Genomic DNA, 20,846 nt, shown 5'->3' with positions numbered 1-20,846 from the left:
TACCATACGGGGATGCATCATGTGATGAGCAAAGGCTTTCCAGGATCACAGTGGGTTAGTAACCCAGACGATGACAATTGTTGCTTTACCCGCCGGAAAGCGGTTTCTTGCGGCTGACCCCAAACCCAGGTGTGATTTTTCTTTAGCAGAAGGTGCAAAGGGGCCAGCGTAGTTGCCAGATTGGGGAGGAACTTCCCATAATAGTTTACGAGACCGAGAAAAGAACGAAGATGCGAAGTGTCAGTCGGGGCGGGGGCCTGTTGAATTGCACGCACCTTCTCTGCGACGGGGTGCAAACCTTCGCGGTCCACCCGATAACCTAGGTAGACTACTTCCTTTGCCTGAAATACGCACTTTGTGCGACGTAAACGGACTCCAGCCTCCGAAAGGCGTCGAAGGACAGCCTCCAGATTTTCCAAATGTTCCTGCTCCGACGTCCCTGTAATCAAAACGTCATCTAAGTAGACAGCAACACGTGGTAAACCTCTCAAAATGCCCTCCATAACACGTTAAAAAATTGCGCAGGCAGAGGATACTCCAAAGGGCAACCGTGTATATTCATACAGGCCCCGGTGTGTATTAATCGTTACATATGGTCGGGAGGCAGGGTCCAGCTCCAACTGCAGGTAGGCGTGACTCATATCTAATTTTGTGAACGAGAGTCCACCTGCAAGCTTCGCGTAGAGATCCTCTATGCGAGGCATTGGATATCGGTCGAGTCGGGAAGCCGTATTCATTGTAAGTTTATAGTCGCCACACAAGCGAACTGTGGCATCTGGCTTCATTACCGGTACAATTGGTGCTGCCCAGTCAGCAAAACGGACGGGCCTGATAATACCCAAACGAGTGAGCTCCCCTTCTACCTTCTCGAGCAAGGCGAAGGCACCGGGCGCGCCTGGAGATAGTGCGGCGTGGCTCCTGGTTCGACTTGGATACGGGCTAAGGCCCCTTTTATTTTCCCCAGACCAGGCTGGAATACCTCTGGGTATCGTCCTAGCACCTCAGTCAACCCTTCAGAAACTGTTTGGAGGATGTGCTGCCCATGGCCGCGCACCACGATAAGTGGGAAACGCCCCTCCTGGCGTCCATAAACAACAGGGGTCATTGTAGTTCCTGCAATGTTCAGTGGTTCCCCCGTGTAGGTGTCCAACCTGGCCTGTGAGTCGGTTAATGTAAGGGTCTGTATACCCTGCTTGATGCGGTCGTATGTCCCCTGGGCAATCATGGAGACTGCTGCGCCAGTGTCTAACTCCATCTCAAGCGGGTGGCCATTGACCCGTACTGTCACCTTAATGGGGGCCACACGGGGAGCTGAAACACAATGCAACTGCAGGCAGTCGTCCTCCGTCTCCACGTCCTCAGGAGTAGTCGCCGCAGGTTCATCCACATGGAAGGTACGGCCCCTGGGCTGGTCCCAGTTACGGCCCCTGGGCTGGTCCCAGTTTCGGTCGGAACGACGGCGCCTCTGGCACCCCCAGGACCGCCGTCCGCGACGGGGTCAGCGCCTACAAGTCTGACACGGACATGGCTCCTCATCCATTGGTTCTGGAGAAGGCTCCCTTCGGGGAGGAATGTCCGACGGCCACTGGCGTCGGTCCGGACGTTGCCTCGCCCAAGGTACCACAGGAGTGCGGGGGGACGTTTTCGGACGGAAGGGGTTGCGCCCCAAGGCATGCACTTCCGTTCCCTGTAGCTCCTGCACTCCTCGTTCTGCGCTCTCTCGGGAAAATACTATTTGAATGGCCTGTTGAAAGGTCAATGTTGGCTCAGCTAACAACTTTCTCTGGGTGGCCGCATTGTTAATACCGCAAACCAAACGGTCGCGTAACATTTCTGACAAGGTCTCACCATAGTCACAGTATTCCGCAATCCTGCGTAGCCTGGATAGAAAATCGGCAAGGGATTCTCCAGGGGTCCTCTCAGCGGTTTTAAACCGGTAACGCTGGACTATCGTGGACGGGGTTGGGTTAAAATGTTGCCCCACTATATTCACAAGTTCATCAAACATTTTGGTGTCCGGAGCAGCTGGGTACGTAAGACTCCTAATCACCCCAAACGTATGCGGGCCGCAGGCGGTGAGCAATATGACCACCTGGCGCTCATTTTCGGTGATATTGTTTGCCCGGAAATAGTAACGCGTCCGTTGTGTGTACTGGTTCTAGCTTTCCAGCGCAGCATCAAAAACATCCAAATGTCCGTACAGAGGCATGGTATAATAGAAAACAACTTCCAACCTGTATCCAACAAAAATCCAGGGAGGTGGCTTCAGCAGTGTAGACAGCTATTCACTTTAACCTTCATCGCCAGTTTTGTGAGGGCCATGAAGAATCCAGCACGAGTTTTAAGGATACAAAGTAAAAACATTTATTTACAATAACATATATATATAACAGCAGCAGCAACAACTTCCCTTGCTGCACACTCCATTAGTACTAGGAGTTTACTAATGGTTTCTCCGCCCCCCGCCCCCCCCCCCCTCATTGGGGAAGCTCATACTCCCACAGGATTGTGGGATTGTCATTAGTCCCCAGCCAATGGTAAGTAGGCAGGTTATAACACAAAGCCAATCCAATAGATAGACTTGTTTCCCCCTCGAGCCAATTTGTTATGGGCCAGAGTTTAGAAAACCCCAATGTGTATCATGGAGTTCATCTGACCCACAACTTTTAATAGATTGTGGTATGGGGAGCAGACGGCCCACTCGACAGGTGTGGTACAGCAGAAATGGAAAAGTAATTTTTAAAGCAAAACAATGTTTATTCTATGAACTCAAGTTAACCTTTTTAAAACATACAGTGAACACCTCAGCAACCATCAATTCAAATACAACCCCCAAAGAATACAACGCTAAGTAATCCTTAAGCTGTCCTTTTAACATCCATAAGACTTAAAAAACGAACTTTTAACAGAAGCACATCAGGTTACAGTCACTACTGAGAGCAGTTATTAGTTTTAAATCAACAAAGGATCGATTTACTGGCCGGGATTCTCCGCCGGCGGAATTCTCCATTTTGCTGGCACTCGGGAGTTTCCCGACGGTGTGGGGCTGCCCCACAATGGGAAACCCCATTGACCGGCCGGCGTAACGGAGAATCCCGGCGGCGGGTCGGGGTAGAAATGTGACGCGGCAGGGGGGAGAACCCCGGTCACAGTTTTTAGATTACAGAGAGAGACTAATACACCTTCTGGCTGTGACTGCAGCTATCCAACTGAAAACAAAACTAAAATACACCCTGTAGCAAACAGCCTAAAACGAAAGTAAAAAGCTGCCAGACAGCCCTGCTCCACCCACTCTCTGACATCACTGCAGTAATATCCACCCATTTCTTAAAGGTACTCTCACTACAGATATTTATATACACACCCATTTATAAACACCCATTTCTTAAAGGTACTCTCACATGACAACTAGAACACAGTTCCACACACACTGACTCTCACTGGGACACAGTTCCACACGCACTGACTCTCACTGGGACACAGTTCCACACACACTGACTCTCACTGGGACACAGTTCCACACACACTGACTCTCACCGTGACACAGTTCCACACACACTGACTCTCACTGGGACACAGTTCCACACACACTGACTCTCACTGGGACAAGTTCCACACACACTGACTCTCACTGGGACACAGTTCCACACACACTGACTCTCACTGGGACACAGTTCCACACACACTGACTCTCACTGGGACAAAGTACCACACACACTGACTCTCACTAGGACACAGTTCCACACACACTGACTCTCACTGGGGCACAGTTCCACACACACTGACTCTCACTGGGACACAGTTCCACACACACTGACTCGCACTGGGACACAGTTCCACACACACTGACTCTCACTGGGACACAGTTCCACACACACTGACTCTCACTGGGACACAGTCCCACACACACTGACTCTCACTGGGACAAAGTACCACACACACTGACTCTCACTAGGACACAGTTCTACACACACTGACTCTCACTGGGACACAGTTCCACACACACTGACTCTAACTGGGGTGCAGTTCCACACGCACTGACTCTCACTGGGACACAGTTCCACACACACTGACTCTCACTGGGACACAGTTCCACACACACTGACTCTCACTGGGACACAGTTCCACACACACTGACTCTCACTGGGACACAGTTCCACACACGCTGACTCTCACTGGGACACAGTTCCACACACACTGACTCTCACTGGGACACAGATTCACACACACTGACTCTCACTGGGACACAGTTCCACACACATTGACTCTCACTGGGACACAGTTCCACAGACACTGACTCTCACTGGGACACAGTTCCACAGATACTGACTCTCACTGGGACACAGTTCCACACACATTGACTCTCACTGGGACACAGTTCCACACACACTGACTCTCACTGGGACACAGTTCCACAGATACTGACTCTCACTGGGACACAGTTCCACACACATTGACTCTCACTGGGACACAGTTCCACACACACTGACTCTCACTGGGACACAGTTCCACACACACTGACTCTCACTGGGACACTGTTCCACACACATTGACTCTCACTGGGAGACAGTTCCACAGATACTGACTCTCACTGGGACACAGTTCCACACACATTGACTCTCACTGGGACACAGTTCCACACACACTGACTCTCACTGGGACACAGTTCCACACACACTGACTCTCACTGGGACACAGTTCCACACACACTGACTCTCACTGGGACACAGTTCCACACACACTGACTCTCACTGGGGCACAGTTCCACACACACTGACTCTCACTGGGACACAGTTCCACACACACTGACTCTCACTGGGACACAGCCCCACACACACTGACTCTCACTGGGACACAGTTCCACACACACTGACACTCACTGGGACACAGTTCCACACACACTGACTCTCACTGTGACACAGTTCCACACACACTGACTCTCACTGGGACACAGTTCCACACACACTGACTCTCACTGGGACACTGTTCCACACACATTGACTCTCACTGGGAGACAGTTCCACAGATACTGACTCTCACTGGGACACAGTTCCACACACATTGACTCTCACTGGGACACAGTTCCACACACACTGACTCTCACTGGGACACAGTTCCACACACACTGACTCTCACTGGGACACAGTTCCACACACACTGACTCTCACTGGGACACAGTTCCACACACACTGACTCTCACTGGGGCACAGTTCCACACACACTGACTCTCACTGGGACACAGTTCCACACACACTGACTCTCACTGGGACACAGCCCCACACACACTGACTCTCACTGGGACACAGTTCCACACACACTGACACTCACTGGGACACAGTTCCACACACACTGACTCTCACTGTGACACAGTTCCACACACACTGACTCTCACTGGGACACAGTTCCACACACACTGACTCTCACTGGGACACAGTTCCACACACACTGACTCTCACTGGGACACAGTTCCACACACATTGACTCTCACTGGGACACAGTTCCACACACACTGACTCTCACTGGGACACAGTTCCACACACACTGACTCTCACTGGGACACAGTTCCACACACACTGACTCTCACTGGGACACAGTTCCACACACACTGACTCTCACTGGGACACAGTTCCACACACACTGACTCTCACTGGGACACAGTTCCACACACACTGACTCTCACTGGGACACAGTTCCACACACACTGACACTCACTGGGACACAGTTCCACACACACTGACTCTCACTGGGACACAGTTCCACACACATTGACTCTCACTGGGACGCAGTTCCACGCACACTGACTCTCACTGGGACACAGTTCCACACACACTGACTCTCACTGGGACACAGTTCCACACACACTGGGCGCGATTCTCCTCTCCCGTGCCGTCGGGTACGCCGTCGAGGTTCACAACGGCGCGGACCGGCCCCGATCCCGACAGATTCAGGGCCCGAAAAAGGGCTAGGATTGGGGCTGCGAGAACCTCGGGCGGGCCTTCCGCGAAGGCCGCGCCGTCACCGTGCGACGCCCGAATGACGCACCGCTGCGAACCGCGCACAGAGGTCCCGGAGGAGAACGGTGGAGATGGCTGAGCCTCGAAGAGCCGCACCGAGGTTCCGGGACACGGACCTGGACACCCTGGTGGATGAGGTGGAGCGGAGAAGGGACTCCCTCTGCCCAAGACGTGGGCATCGCCAGCCATCCAGCGTGGTGAGGCGCGGCTGGTGGGAGGTGGGCACCGCAGTCAGTGCTGTGGGGCAGACCCCCCCGGACGGGGGAGCAGTGCCGCAAGAAGCTGCACGACCTCACCCGGGCTGCCAGGGTAAGTGCCATGCGGGTGCCCCCGCCCCCCCCCCCCCCCCCCCGCGGCGTGGGGGTGGGGGAAGTGGGCTTGGGGTTGCGAGGGGGGGGGGCGTTGGGAGTGTTGGGGGGGACTGGGGCATCAGGGGCGATGTTTGGGGGGGGGGTCACGGTGCCCAACTATCTACTCGACCCACATGAGCCCCGGGACCCCCCTGGAGCGAACCCATGGCGTGCTGTCTCCTGAACCAGCAACAATGTTGTCAATATCTGCATGCCCTGATGATACCCGCCTAATGGTGATGCTTTATCCAACCCCCCCCCGCCCCCCCAAGGACAAGACAGCACATAACCAGCGGGAGCGCATGAGAACCGGAGGGGGTTCTCCGGTCCTGCACTCCCTAACCATTCACGAGCAGAGGGCTCTGGACCTCGCTGGGGGATCTGCCACCCGGGAGATCGCGCCATGCCAGGTCGGAGGCGCAGAAGCAAGTGAGAGAACCCTGCATGTCCTCCCCACCCCCAACCCGCCATCGCCCCCCTCACACTCTGGCCACTGCACCCCAGATCCCATCCCCCCTCACACTCTGGCCACTGCACCCCAGATCCCATCCCCCCTCACACTCTGGCCACTGCACCCCAGATCCCATCCCCCCTCACACTCTGGCCACTGCACCCCAGATCCCATCCCCCCTCACACTCTGGCCACTGCACCCCAGATCCCATCCCCCCTCACACTCTGGCCACTGCACCCCAGATCCCATCCCCCCTCACACTCTGGCCACTGCACCCCCGATCCCATCCCCCCTCACACTCTGGCCACTGCACCCCAGATCCCATCCCCCCCTCACACTCTGGCCACTGCACTCCCGATCCCATCCCCCCTCACACTCTGGCCACTGCACCCCCGATCCCCTCCCCCCTCACACTCTGGGCACTGCACCCCCGATCCCATCCCCCCTCACACTCTGGCCACTGCACCCCAGATCCCATCCCCCCCCTCACACTCTGGCCACTGCACCCCCGATCCCATCCCCCCTCACACTCTGGCCACTGCACCCCCGATCCCCTCCCCCCTCACACTCTGGGCACTGCACCCCCGATCCCCTCCCCCCTCACACTCTGGGCACTGCACCCCCGATCCCATCCCCCCTCACACTCTGGCCACTGCACCCCAGATCCCATCACCCCCCTCACACTCTGGCCACTGCACCCCAGATCCCATCCCCCCCTCACACTCTGGCCACTGCACCCCCGATTCCCATCCCCCCTCACACTCTGGCCACTGCACCCCAGTTCCCATCCCCCCCTCACACTCTGGCCACTGCACCCCAGATCCCACCCACCCCTCACACTCTGGCCACTGCACCCCAGATCCCACCCACCCCTCACACTCTGGCCACTGCACCCCAGATCCCATCCCCCCCTCACACTCTGGCCACTGCACCCCAGATCCCATCCCCCCTCACACTCTGGCCACTGCACCCCCGATCCCATCCCCCCTCACACTCTGGCCACTGCACCCCAGATCCCATCTCCCCCTCACACTCTGGCCACTGCACCCCAGATCCCATCCCCCCCTCACACTCTGGCCACTGCATCCCAGATCCCATCCCCCCTCACACTCTGGCCACTGCACCCCCGATCCCATCCCCCCTCACACTCTGGCCACTGCACCCCAGATCCCATCCCCCCCTCACACTCTGGCCACTGCACCCCCGATCCCCTCCCCCCTCACACTCTGGCCACTGCACCCCCGATCCCATCCCCCCCTCACACTCTGGCCACTGCACCCCAGATCCCATCCCCCCTCACACTGTGCACCCACCACCACCATACACCCGGGCCACCGTGTCTAACGAACCCCGAATCTTTTATGTTCCCCGGGGCCATCGACCGAACCTTCAGGGACGTCTCGCCCAGGAAGCAGCGCAACGGCACCCAGGGACGCACGCCAGAGGTTGACAGTTGTTCGGACAGGAGGGCAGACCTCACAGTCTGGGACACAGGACTGGGACGCTGAGACCTCCAGGACAGACATTAGTCGGGGGCACAGGGTGGACAGTAATGCCGAAGCCCACATCACGGCCACACTCCCACTGGATCGAACTGGAGGTCAAGACGACATGGCCCGCATGGAGCTTGCGCCGGGCCATGAGGGGGACCAGTCCACACCAGACGTCTTGACGGATGATGACCTCGAGCTTGCGGCACTGCTGTCTCCCACACCGTTCACCATCGCAGAGACACTCACCTCAGTTGGGCAGATAAGTGATGAGGCTCCCGGGTCACAGTCTGGTGCGCACCCCACAGCCGAGCAGGTGGAGTTTGGAGCAGCCGAGGGGCTGGATGGTCGGAGGGCAGCCCAGGCCCAGCAACCAGCTGCCACCCAGACGGTTCCCGGGTTCCTGGATGTAATTGACCCACCCGGACAACCGGTGCGTGTGGACACCCAGGGACTGAGTAACAGGATGAGGGCCATCTCCCAGGACCTGCACGCGCAGCTGGAGGAGTCTATCTGCGTCCAGGAGCAGGGAGTGGTGCCGCTCATCGCAGCCACCCAGGCCGACACCGCACGGGTGGCGTCCGCGGTGGAGACAATGGGTGAAGGGGTTTTGGCCATGGGTCAGGTTCTGCAAGGCGTTGGGCTTCACGTGCACGCGTCATCCATGGCCCAGGAGCGGGCTGCCCTCTCACAGGCAGCCACCTCCCAGAGCCAACAGGACATTGCCGCCGCTCTCCGGGCCCTGGCCTAGTCTCAGCAGGCCATGGCCCGGTCCCAGCAAGCGATGGCTCAGTCCCAGCAGTCAGTCGCGGAGAGCATAGACCGCCTGGCACACGTGATGGATGGCGTAGTGCACTCACAGGTCGAGATCGCACAGACCTTGGCAGGAATGTGGCACTCCCTGGGCTCCGTCTCGGCGAACATTCGGACCGTGGTCAATACCGCTGCAGGCCTCCAGGACTGGCAGCGCCAGGTGTCGGGGGTGCGACGGGACATGTCTCCGAGCGCATCTGTGAGGGGAGGCCACAGTGAGGCCCGGGGGCCACCGGGCTCCCCGAGGGAGGAGGAGGTTCTGGGGCCTTCCCGGTACCTCCAGCAAGGGACGTCCCGGTACACTCGGCCTCCCCCCGTTCCGTCCCTGGCACATCTGGTGGGGAGCGGGCAGGTCAGGGTGGCACAACGCCATCCAGCATGCCCGCCGAGCAGCCTGGCCCATCGAAGCTGGGCTGCCCCAGGAAACGCGTGCCGAAGGGGAGCCATGTCGAAGGGCGTGATTCACAGCAGTCCACCTCCACTCCTGCTGTACCATCTGGGAACACACCTAGACGTAGTGGTAGGGTTCGTAAGGCAAAGTCGTTAGGCACATAAGAAGTTGGCACGGGTGCAGGGCACAGTTTAGTTGTAGTGGGTAGGGCACCTATGTTCACCACATGAATAAACACACTGTTAAATTTGACTTGTAAGACTGTGCGCTATGTCCGGTGCCAGGGGGCTCGGGAGGGTGCCCGATTGGCGTTGTGGTATATGAGCCGTTCAAGGTCTGTTCCGGATGTGGTGACCCCCCCCCCCCCCATAATCGGACACCGTTGTCCTCGGTACACCAATGCCAGCCACCCCACAGGCATGTGGTGAAATATCCGTCAGGAAGCCTGTGACCACCGGAGTGCATGGTTCAGCTATAGCCATGAGTCAGACCTCGGCTGGTGAATCTGAGCACACAGCTCATCGCAGAGCGGGCTGTCATCATTCAACATGGCACTGATCACACCCGCTTACTCAATCATCAATGTTGTGCAATCCCATAGTGCCGCAGTGGTACGGTGATGTGGAATTGTTGCCGTGAACGCGGTACGGGAGGGGGGGGGGGGGAGTTGCTGTGTGGTGCCCGTGTACAGGAGTGATGGTGCAAGTGGCAGTGTTCAGCGAATCCCACCCCCACAGTGCGTGAACCGTGCGGCCACCAACGCGTCGCGTGCCCGCTGTCCCCGGCGGTGCCGTCACGCATCCTCATGGGTGTAACGAGCTGCCGGGCAGTGTCTGTGTCCTGCGCCCCTCCCCCCACCCTGATGCGCACAATCATCCTCATCCTCTGCATCCTCCTCTTCCCCATCCCCCTCGTTTCCGTTGGCTCCGGTGCCGTCGGGTCCTCCCTCCGACTCCTCCACCAGGTCATCTCCCCTCTGCATGGCAATGTTGTGCAGCGCACAGCAGACCACAACTATGTGACCGACCCTGTCGGGTTAGTACTGCACGGCCCCTCCTGATCGGTCCAGGCATCTGAAGCGCATCTTCAGCAGCCCGAAGCACCGCTCCACCACACCCCTGGTTGCTGCATGTGCCTCGTTGTATCGGCTCTCCACGTTGGTGTGAGGCCTCCGTATTGGCGTCAGCAGCCATGACCTCAATGGATAGCCCTTGTCGCCCAGCAACCAGCCCCTCAGCCGGTGGCATCCATCAAACATTGCAGGGTTGAACGACTGTGCCAGAATGTAGGAGTCATGCCCACTGCCGGGGTACTTTGCACACACGTGCATGATCTTCAAGTGGGGGTCGCACACCACCTGAATGTTCATGGAGTACGCGCCCTTCCTGTTCATGAACACGTCCCTGCTGTCTGCAGGCGGGCGCATGGGGATGTGCACACCATCGATGACACCCTGGACCATCGGTATCCCGGCCACCTTGGCGAATCCACGTGCCCGTGCTTCCTGCTGTGCTCGGTCCTCGGGGAATTGAATGTACCTGTCCGTGATGGCGTACAAGGCGTCGGTGATGGCTCTGATGCACCTGTGGACCGATGCCTGTGAGATCCCGGAGAGGTCCCCGCTCGGCGCCTGGAAGGAACCGGTAGCGTAAAAGTTTAGGGCCACCGTCACCTTGACAGAGACTGGTATCGCGTGTCCTCCTCCCATTCCACGTGGTGCGAGGTGCGCCACGAGCTGGCAGAGATGTGCGACTGTCTCCCTGCTGAACCGTAGTCTCCTCCTGCATGTAATATCCGTTAGGGCCTCGAACGACATTCTGTCACGGTACACCCTCGGCCTTGCTGGACGCCTGTGGCGCCCTGGCACCACCATCAGTGGATCCTCGTGCTCCACGTGCTCCTCCTCCTCCTCCTGCTCCCCCCCCCAAGCACTTCCTCTGCATTCCTCGCCGTCTGGCGGTCAATGTTCCCCTCGGCATCCCCCTGTACATTCGGGTCCTGAGCGCCTGCGGCCTGCGTGTCGACGACGGGCCACTCCGCGGCCATCCCCTCTGCTGCACCGGCAACCGCTGCATCTGCAGCCACTGTGGGCCGTCCGACTCTACGCTGCCGGATGGCAAACTCCAGAACTGCGGCTCCAACCACGGCAGTGAACATCGCTGTCTGGTTGGCATACATGGTGACCTGCAGGAGGGTGGTGGGGGGCAGAGAAATGACATGTTACACGGAGGTTCTTCCACACCTTGTCAGCCGGGCTGCAGGGGATACCTGTGTGCCCCGGTGGCCTGGTCGCGCTGCAGATACGCAGCCAGCATAACACTTGGTCACTGTCTGCGCCCAACGGTCAGCTCACACCGTACTGCTCACCAGTGTGCCAGTCGCCTGTGCCCATCAGCCACACGCACCCTGCGGCCGTGTCCTCGTCACCGTCCTGCCATATCGGGGGGCTGACATGTGGCATCCGCGGATGGACGATACCATCCACACTCTCCCTCACCTCCCTCCCACCTGCACACTCTCCCTCACCCCCCCTCCCACCTGCACACTCTCCCTCACCCCCCCCCGCACACTCTCCCTCACCCCCCTCCCACCTGCACACACTCCCTCAACCCCCCACCTGCACACTCTCCCGCACCCCCCTCCCACCTGCGCACACTCTCCCGCACCCCCCTCCCACCTGCGCACACTCCCTCACCCCCCCCCACCTGCACACTCTCCCACCCCCCCCCACCTGCACACTCTCCCACCCCCCCTCCCACCTGCGCACACTCCCTCACCCCCCCCCCACCTGCACACTCTCCCACCCCCCCCTCCCACCTGCACACTCTCCCTCACCCCCCAACCTGCACACTCTCCCTCACCCCCCCCTCCCACCTGCACTCCGCTCCCTCACCCCCCCCACCTGCACACACTCCCTCGCCCCCCCCCACTTGCACACACTCCCTACCCCCCCACCTGCACACTCTCCCTCACCCCCCTCCCACCTGCACACTCTCCCTCACCCCCCTCCCACCTGCACACTCTCCCTCACCCCCCTCCCACCTGCACACTCTCCCTCACCCCTCCTCCTGCACACTCTCCCTCCCCCACCCACCTGCACACTCTCCCTCCCCCCCCACCTGCACACTCTCCCTCACCCCCCTCCCACCTGCACTCCGCTCACTCACCCCCCCCCACCTGCACACTCTCCCCCCTCCCACCTGCACACTCTCCCTCCCCCCCCCACCTGCACACTCTCCCTCACCCCCCTCCCACCTGCACACTCTCCCTCACCCCCCCTCCCACCTGCACACTCTCCCTCACCCCCCCTCCCACCTGCACACTCTCCCGCACCCCCCCCTCCCACCTGCCCATGCTCCCTCGCCCCCCCCTTTGGCCGCAGCCTTCCCAGCCGAGCCGGTCTCCGGGCGCTGCGCTACAGTCCGCTCACCTCCTCCCTGCTCAGCGTCAGCCAGTTGGAGTCGAGAGAATCGCCGTTTTGGGTGTCTTGGGCGATTCTCCGGCCTGCGGCCCGCGAAACTCGACCGTGCCGTTCCCGCCGCTTAGGAGAATCGCGGGAGGGCGTCGGACCGGCGTCGCGGGAAACGTTGGCGGCCCAGGCGATTCTCCCAACCGGCGTGGGAGTGGAGAATCGCGCCCACTGACTCTCACTGGGACACAGTTCCACACACACTGACTCTGACTAGGACACAGATCCACACACACTGACTCTCACTGGGACACAGATCCACACACACTGACTCTCACTGGGACACAGTTCCACACACACTGACTCTCACTGGGACACAGTTCCACACACTGACTCTCACTGGGACACAGTTCCACACACTGACTCTCACTGGGACACAGTTCCACACACTGACTCCAACTGGGACACAGTTCCACACACACTGACTCTCACTGGGCCACAGTTCCACACACACTGACTCTCACTGGGACACAGTTCCACACACTGACTCTCACTGGGACACAGTTCCACACACACTGACTCTCACTGGGACACAGTTCCACACACACTGACTCTCACTGGGACACAGTTCCACACACTGACTCTCACTGGGACACAGTTCCACACACACTGACTCTGACTAGGACACAGATCCACACACACTGACTCTCACTGGGACACAGTTCCACACACACTGACTCTCACTGGGACACAGTTCCACACACACTGACTCTCACTGGGACACAGTTCCACACACACTGACTCTCACTGGGACACAGTTCCACACACACTGACTCTGACTAGGACACAGATCCACACACACTGACTCTCACTGGGACACAGTTCCACACACACTGACTCTCACTGGGACACAATTCCACACACACTGACTCTCACTGGGACACAGTTCCACACACACTGACTCTCAATGGGACACAATTCCACACACACTGACTCTCACTGGGACACAGTTCCACACACACTGACTCTCACTGGGACACAGTTCCACACACACTGACTCTCACTGGGACACAGTTCCACACACTGACTCTCACTGGGACACAGTTCCACACACACTGACTCTGACTAGGACACAGATCCACACACACTGAGTCTCACTGGGACACAGTTCCACACACTGACTCTCACTGGGACACAGTTCCACACACACTGACTCTCACTGGGACACAGTTCCACACACACTGACTCTCACTGGGACACAGTTCCACACACTGACTCTCACTGGGACACAGTTCCACACACACTGACTCTCATTGGGACACAATTCCACACACACTGACCCTCACTGGGACACAGTTCCACACACACTGACTCTCACTGGGACACAGTTCCACACACACTGACTCTCACTGGGGTACAGTTCCACACACACTGACTCTCACTGGGGCACAGTTCCACACACACTGACTCTCACCGTGACACAGTTCCACACACACTGACTCTCACTGGGACACAGTTCCACACACACTGAATCTCACTGGGACACAGTTCCACACACTGACTCTCACCGTGACACAGTTCCACACACTGACTCTCACTGGGGTACAGTTCCACACACACTGACTCTCACTGGGGTACAGTTCCACACACACTGACTCTCACTGGGGCACAGTTCCACACACACTGACTCTCACTGGGACACAGTTCCACACACACTGACTCTCACTGGGACACAGTTCCACACACACTGACTCTCACTGGGACACAGTTCCACACACACTGACTCTCACTGGGACACAGTTCCACACACACTGACTCCAACTGGGACACAGTTCCACGCACACTGACTCTCACTGGGACACAGTTCCACGCACACTGACTCTCACTGGGACACAGTTCCACACACACTGACTCTCACTGGGGTACAGTTCCACACACACTGACTCTCACTGGGACACAGTTCCACACACACTGACTCTCACTGGGACACAGTTCCACACACACTGACTCTCACTGGGACACAGTTCCACGCACACTGACTCTCACTGGGACACAGTTCCACGCACACTGACTCACTGGGACACAGTTCCACACACACTGACTCCAACTGGGACACAGTTCCACACACACTGACTCTCACTGGGACACAGTTCCACACACACTGACTCTCACTGGGGTACAGTTCCACACACACTGACTCTCACTGGGACACCGTTCCACACACACTGACTCTCACTGGGACACAGTTCCACACACACTGACTCATTGGGAGACAGTTCCACACACACTGACTCATTGGGAGACAGTTCCACACACACTGACTCTCACTGGGACACAGATTCACAGTGTGTTACTAGGCAACAAAACAGTGAGAATGGTGAGATGGAGCGGGTTGTGTTGCCATCGGTGAAGCACCTTTGTGAAGGACACCTTGTGTTTTTGCCATCAGATTGCGTGCTTGAGGAACGAGTATTATTGGATGGCCAGCGTTTCCCGAACCCTTTGAACCCGTGCCAGGAATGCACCTGTTTGAATGGTCAGGTGACCTGTGAGCAGAAAGATTGTATCAGTGCTCTCTGCTCATACCCACTGTCCGGAACCTGCTGTCACAACAACTGCAACGGTAATGGCTCACCCAGGCGGAGGGCCAGAGAGTTGGGCGGAGGCCAGAGAGTCGGGCGGAGGGCCAGAGAGTCGGGCGGAGGGCCAGAGAGTCGGGCGGAGGGCCAGAGAGTCGGGCGGAGGGCCAGAGAGTCGGGCGGAGGGCCAGAGAGTCGGGCGGAGGGCCAGGGAGTCGGGCGGAGGGCCAGAGAGTCGGGCGGAGGGCCAGAGAGTCGGGCGGAGGGCCAGGGAGTCGGGCGGAGGGCCAGGGAGTCGGGCGGAGGGCCAGGGAGTCGGGCGGAGGGCCCGGGAGTCGGGCGGAGGGCCCGGGAGTCGGGCGGAGGGCCCGGGAGTCGGGCGGAGGGCCCGGGAGTCGGGCGGAGGGCCCGGGAGTCGGGCGGAGGGCCAGAGAGCCGGGCAGGGGGCCGGGTAGCCGGGAGGAGGGGCCGTGTACCTCGAGGGCCAGTGTGGCAGTGTGGGGCGAGGGCCAGTGTGGGGCGAGGGCCAGTGTGGGGCGAGGGCCAGTGGGCAGTGTGGGGCGAGGGCCAGTGTGGGCAGTGTGGGGCGAGGGCCAATGTGGGCAGTGTGGGACGAGGGCCAGTGTGGGGCGAAGGGCAGTGTGGGACGAGGGGCAGTGTGGGACGAGGGCCAGTGTGGGCAGTGTGCGACGAGGGCCAGTGTGGGACGAGGGGCAGTGTGGGACGAGGGCCAGTGTGGGCAGTGTGCGACGAGGGCCAGTGTGGGCAGTGTGGGACGAGGGCCAGTGTGGGACGAGGGCCAATGTGGGCAGTGTGGGGCGAGGGCCAGTGTGGGCAGTGTGGGGCGAGGGCCAATGTGGGCAGTGTGGGGCGAGGGCCAATGTGGGCAGTGTGGGGCGAGGGCCAGTGTGGGGCGAGGGCCAATGTGGGCAGTGTGGGGCGAGGGCCAGTGTGGGCAGTGTGGGGCGAGGGCCAATGTGGGCAGTGTGGGGCGAGGGCCAATGTGGGCAGTGTGGGGCGAGGGCCAGTGTGGGCAGTGTGGGGCGAGGGCCAATGTGGGCAGTGTGGGGCGAGGGCCAGTGTGGGGCAAGGGCCAATGTGGGCAGTGTGGGGCGAGGGCCAGTGTGGGACGAGGGCCAGTGTGGGCAGTGTGGGACGAGGGCCAGTGTGGGACGAGGGCCAATGTGGGCAGTGTGCGACGAGGGCCAGTGTGGGCAGTGTGGGACGAGGGCCAGTGTGGGCAGTGTGCGACGAGGGCCAGTGTGGGCAGTGTGGGACGAGGGCCAGTGTGGGACGAGGGCCAATGTGGGCAGTGTGCGACGAGGGCCAGTGTGGGCAGTGTGGGACGAGGGCCAGTGTGGGACGAGGGCCAGTGTGGGGCGAGGGCCAGTGTGGGCAGTGTGGGGCGAGGGCCAATGTGGGCAGTGTGGGGCGAGGGCCAGTGTGGGGCGAGGGCCAATGTGGGCAGTGTGGGGCGAGGGCCAATGTGGGCAGTGTGGGGCGAGGGCCAATGTGGGCAGTGTGGGGCGAGGGCCAATGTGGGCAGTGTGGGGCGAGGGCCAATGTGGGCAGTGTGGGGCGAGGGCCAATGTGGGCAGTGTGGGGCGAGGGCCAATGTGGGCAGTGTGGGGCGAGGGCCAGTGTGGGGCGAGGGCCAATGTGGGCAGTGTGGGGCGAGGGCCAATGTGGGCAGTGTGGGGCGAGGGCCAATGTGGGCAGTGTGGGGCGAGGGCCAATGTGGGCAGTGTGGGGCGAGGGCCAATGTGGGCAGTGTGGGGCGAGGGCCAATGTGGGCAGTGTGGGGCGAGGGCCAATGTGGGCAGTGTGGGGCGAGGGCCAGTGTGGGGCGAGGGCCAATGTGGGCAGTGTGGGACGAGGGCCAGTGTTTGGCGAGGGCCAGTGTGGGCAGTGTGGGACGAGGGCCAATGTGGGCAGTGTGGGACGAGGGCCAATGTGGGTAGTGTGGGACGAGGGCCAATGTGGGGCGAGGGCCAGTGTGGGCAGAGTGGAACGTGGGGCGAGGGCCAGTGTGGGCAGAGTGGAACGTGGGGCGAGGGCCAGTGTGGGCAGAGTGGGACGAGGGCCAATGTGGGGCGAGGGCCAGTGTGGGCAGAGTGGAACGTGGGGCGAGGGCCAGTGTGGGCAGAGTGGAACGTGGGGCGAGGGCCAGTGTGGGGCGAGGGCCAATGTGGGGCGAGGGCCAGTGTGGGCAGAGTGGAACGTGGGGCGAGGGCCAGTGTGGGCAGAGTGGAACGTGGGGCGAGGGCCAGTGTGGGCAGAGTGGGACGAGGGCCAATGTGGGATGAGGGCCAGTGTGGACAGTGTGGGACGAGGGCCAATGTGGGCCAAGGCCCAGTGTGGAATGTGGGTCAGTTTGGGCAGAGTGGCGCAAGGGCCAGTGTGGGCAGTGTGGGACGAGGGCCAGTGTGGGGCGTGGGCCAATGTGGTGCGAGGGCCAGTGTGGGCAGAGTGGCGCGTGGGCCGATGTGGGCAGTGTGGGGCGAGGGCCAATGTGGGGCGAGGGCCAATGTGGGCAGTGTGGGGCGAGGGTCAGTGTGGCCAGTGTGGCGCGAGGGCCAGTGTGGGGCGAGGGCCAGTGTGGGGCGAGGGCCAGTGTGGGCAGTGTGGCTTGAGGGCCAGTGTGGGGCAAGGGCCAGTGTGGGGCAAGGGCCAGTGTGAGGCAAGGGCCACTGTGGGCAGAGTGGCGCGTGGGCCAATGTGGGCAGTGTGGGGCGAGGGTCAGTGTGGCCAGTGTGGGGCGAGGGCCAGTGTGGGGCGAGGGCCAGTGTGGGGCGAGGGCCAGTGTGGGGCGAGGGCCAGTGTGGGGCGAGAGCCAGTGTGGGGCGAGGGCCAGTGTGGGGCGAGGGGCAGAGTGGCGCGTGGGCAGTGTGGGGCGAGGGGCAGTGTGGGCAGTGTGGGGTGAGGGCCAGTGTGGGCAGTGTGGGGCGAGGGCCAGTGTGGGGCGAGGGCCAGTGTGGACAGTGTGGGGCGAGGGCCAGTGTGGGGCGAGGGCCAGTGTGGACAGTGTGGGGCGAGGGCCAGTGTGGGGCGAGGGCCAGTGTGGGGCGAGGGCCAGTGTGGGCAGTGTGGGGCGAGGGCCAGTGTGGGCAGTGTGGCGCGAGGGCCAGTGTGGGGCGAGGGCCAGTGTGGGCAGTGTGGGGCGAGGGCCAGTGTGGGGCGAGGGCCAGTGTGGGCAGTGTGGGGCGAGGGCCAGTGTGGGGCGAGGGCCAGTGTGGGCAGTGTGGGGCAAGGGCCAGTGTGGACAGTGTGGGGCGAGGGCCAGTGTGGGGCGAGGGCCAGTGTGGGCAGTGTGGGGCGAGGGCCAGCGTGGGCAGTGTGGGGCGAGGGCCAGTGTGGGCAGTGTGGGGCGAGGGCCAGTGTGGGGCGAGGGCCAGTGTGGGGCGAGGGCCAGTGTGGGGCGAGGGCCAGTGTGGGCAGTGTGGGGCGAGGGCCAGTGTGGGCAGTGTGGGGCGAGGGCCAGTGTGGGGCGAGGGCCAGTGTGGGCCAGTGTGGGGCGAGGGCCAGTGTGGGCAGTGTGGGGCGAGGGCCAGTGTGGGCAGTGTGGGGCGAGGGCCAGTGTGGGGCGAGGGCCAGTGTGGGCCAGTGTGGGGCGAGGGCCAGTGTGGGCAGTGTGGGGCGAGGGCCAGTGTGGGCAGTGTGGGGCGAGGGCCAGTGTGGGCAGTGTGGCGCGAGGGCCAGTGTGGGGCAAGGGCCAGTGTGTACAGTAAGGGATGACGGGCTGGAACAGTGGAGAGAGGGCCAGAGTGAGAGTGGTCAAGATTCCTCCAGCTCCCTATGGAACTACAATCGCAGATTACTGTGCAGACACAGAGATTGTGTGGGGAATATTTTGAGCAGTTCTATGTTATTCTCTTTCTACAGGCTGTCAGTATGCTGGAAAGGAGTATCCTAATGGAGCTGATTTTCCACACCCCACAAACAGGTGCAAGGAATGTCACTGCATTGTAAGTATCGGGAGAAATCAACCCTGCTGTGGCAGTGTTCGCTTGATTTGACCCTGATGGAAAAATAGTTTTTTTCTCCCCACACCTCCGATCCCTCAATGTCTCTCTCTGATCCCTCAGTGTCTCTCTCTGATCCCTCAGTGTCTCTCTCTCTCTCTCTGGTCCCAGAATGTCTCTCTCTGGTCCCTCAATGTCTCTCTCTGATCCCTCAGTGTCTCTCTCTGATCCCTCAGTGTCTCTCTCTGATCCCTCAGTGTCTCTCTCTGATCCCTCAGTGTCTCTCTCTGAACCCTCAGTGTCTCTCTCTGATCCCTCAGTGTCTCTCTCTCTCTCTCTGGTCCCTCAATGTCTCTCTCTGGTCCCTCAATGTCTCTCTCTGATCCCTCAGTGTCTCTCTCTGGTCCCTCAGTGTCTCCCTCTGATCCCTCAGTGTCTCTCTCTGATCCCTCAGTGTCTCTCTCTGATCCCTCAGTGTCTCTCTCTCTCTGATCCCTCAGTGTCTCCCTCTGATCCCTCAGTGTCTCTCTCTCTGATCCCTCAGTGTCTCTCTCTCTGATCCCTCAGTGTCTCTCTCTGATCCCTCAGTGTCTCTCTCTGATCCCTCAGTGTCTCTCTCTGATGCCTCAGTGTCTCTCTCTCTGATCCCTCAGTGTCTCTCTCTCTGATCCCTCTGTGTCTCTCTCTGATCCCTCAGTGTCTCTCTCTCTCTGATGCCTCAGTGTCTCTCTCTGGTCCCTCAGTGTCTCTCTCTGATCCCTCAGTGTCTCTCTCTCTGATCCCTCAGTGTCTCTCTCTCTGGTCCCTCAGTGTCTCTCTCTCTGGTCCCTCAGTGTCTCTCTCTCTGATCCCTCAGTGTCTCTCTCTGATGCCTCAGTGTCTCTCTCTGGTCCCTCAGTGTCTCTCTCTGATCCCTCAGTGTCTCTCTCTGATCCCTCAGTGTCTCTCTCTCTGATCCCTCAGTGTCTCTCTCTCTGGTCCCTCAGTGTCTCTCTCTCTGGTCCCTCAGTGTCTCTCTCGCTGATCCCTCAGTGTCTCTCTCTGATCCCTCAGTGTCTCTCTCTGACCCCTCAGTGTCTCTCTCTGATCCCTCAGTGTCTCTCTCTCTGATCCCTCCGTGTCTCTCTCTGATCCCTCAATGTCTCTCTCTGATCCCTCCGTGTCTCTCTCTCTGATCCCTCCGTGTCTCTCTCTCATCCCTCAGTGTCTCTCTCTGATCCCTCAGTGTCTCTCTCTGATCCCTCAGTGTCTCTCGCTGATCCCTCAGTGTCTCTCTCTCTGATCCCTCAGTGTCTCTCTCTGATCCCTCAGTGTCTCTCTCTGAACCCTCAGTGTCTCTCTCTCTCTGATCCCTCAGTGTCTCTCCCTGAACCCTCAGTGTCTCTC

At 60.0% G+C, this 20,846-nt stretch overlaps 1 protein-coding gene across 1 annotated transcript in view; it reads left to right on the top strand.

Moving 5' to 3' along the window:
* The window catches only part of LOC140406220 (kielin/chordin-like protein), a gene marked incomplete at its 3' end in the record, with an annotated part of 184,272 nt that overhangs the window by 142,585 nt on the left and 20,841 nt on the right, over positions 1–20,846 (top strand). Inside the window, exons 18-19 of the mRNA XM_072494362.1 lie at positions 15,369–15,542; positions 19,381–19,463. Coding sequence (XP_072350463.1) covers positions 15,369–15,542; positions 19,381–19,463 — 257 coding nt within the window. The remainder of the gene's footprint in view (positions 1–15,368; positions 15,543–19,380; positions 19,464–20,846) is intronic.

This window comes from Scyliorhinus torazame, unplaced genomic scaffold (genome assembly GCF_047496885.1).
Source record: "Scyliorhinus torazame isolate Kashiwa2021f unplaced genomic scaffold, sScyTor2.1 scaffold_373, whole genome shotgun sequence".
Classification (NCBI taxonomy): domain Eukaryota; kingdom Metazoa; phylum Chordata; class Chondrichthyes; order Carcharhiniformes; family Scyliorhinidae; genus Scyliorhinus; species Scyliorhinus torazame.
The sequence above is the reverse complement of the archived record's forward strand: the minus strand, read 5'-3'. Positions and strand labels throughout refer to the sequence as shown.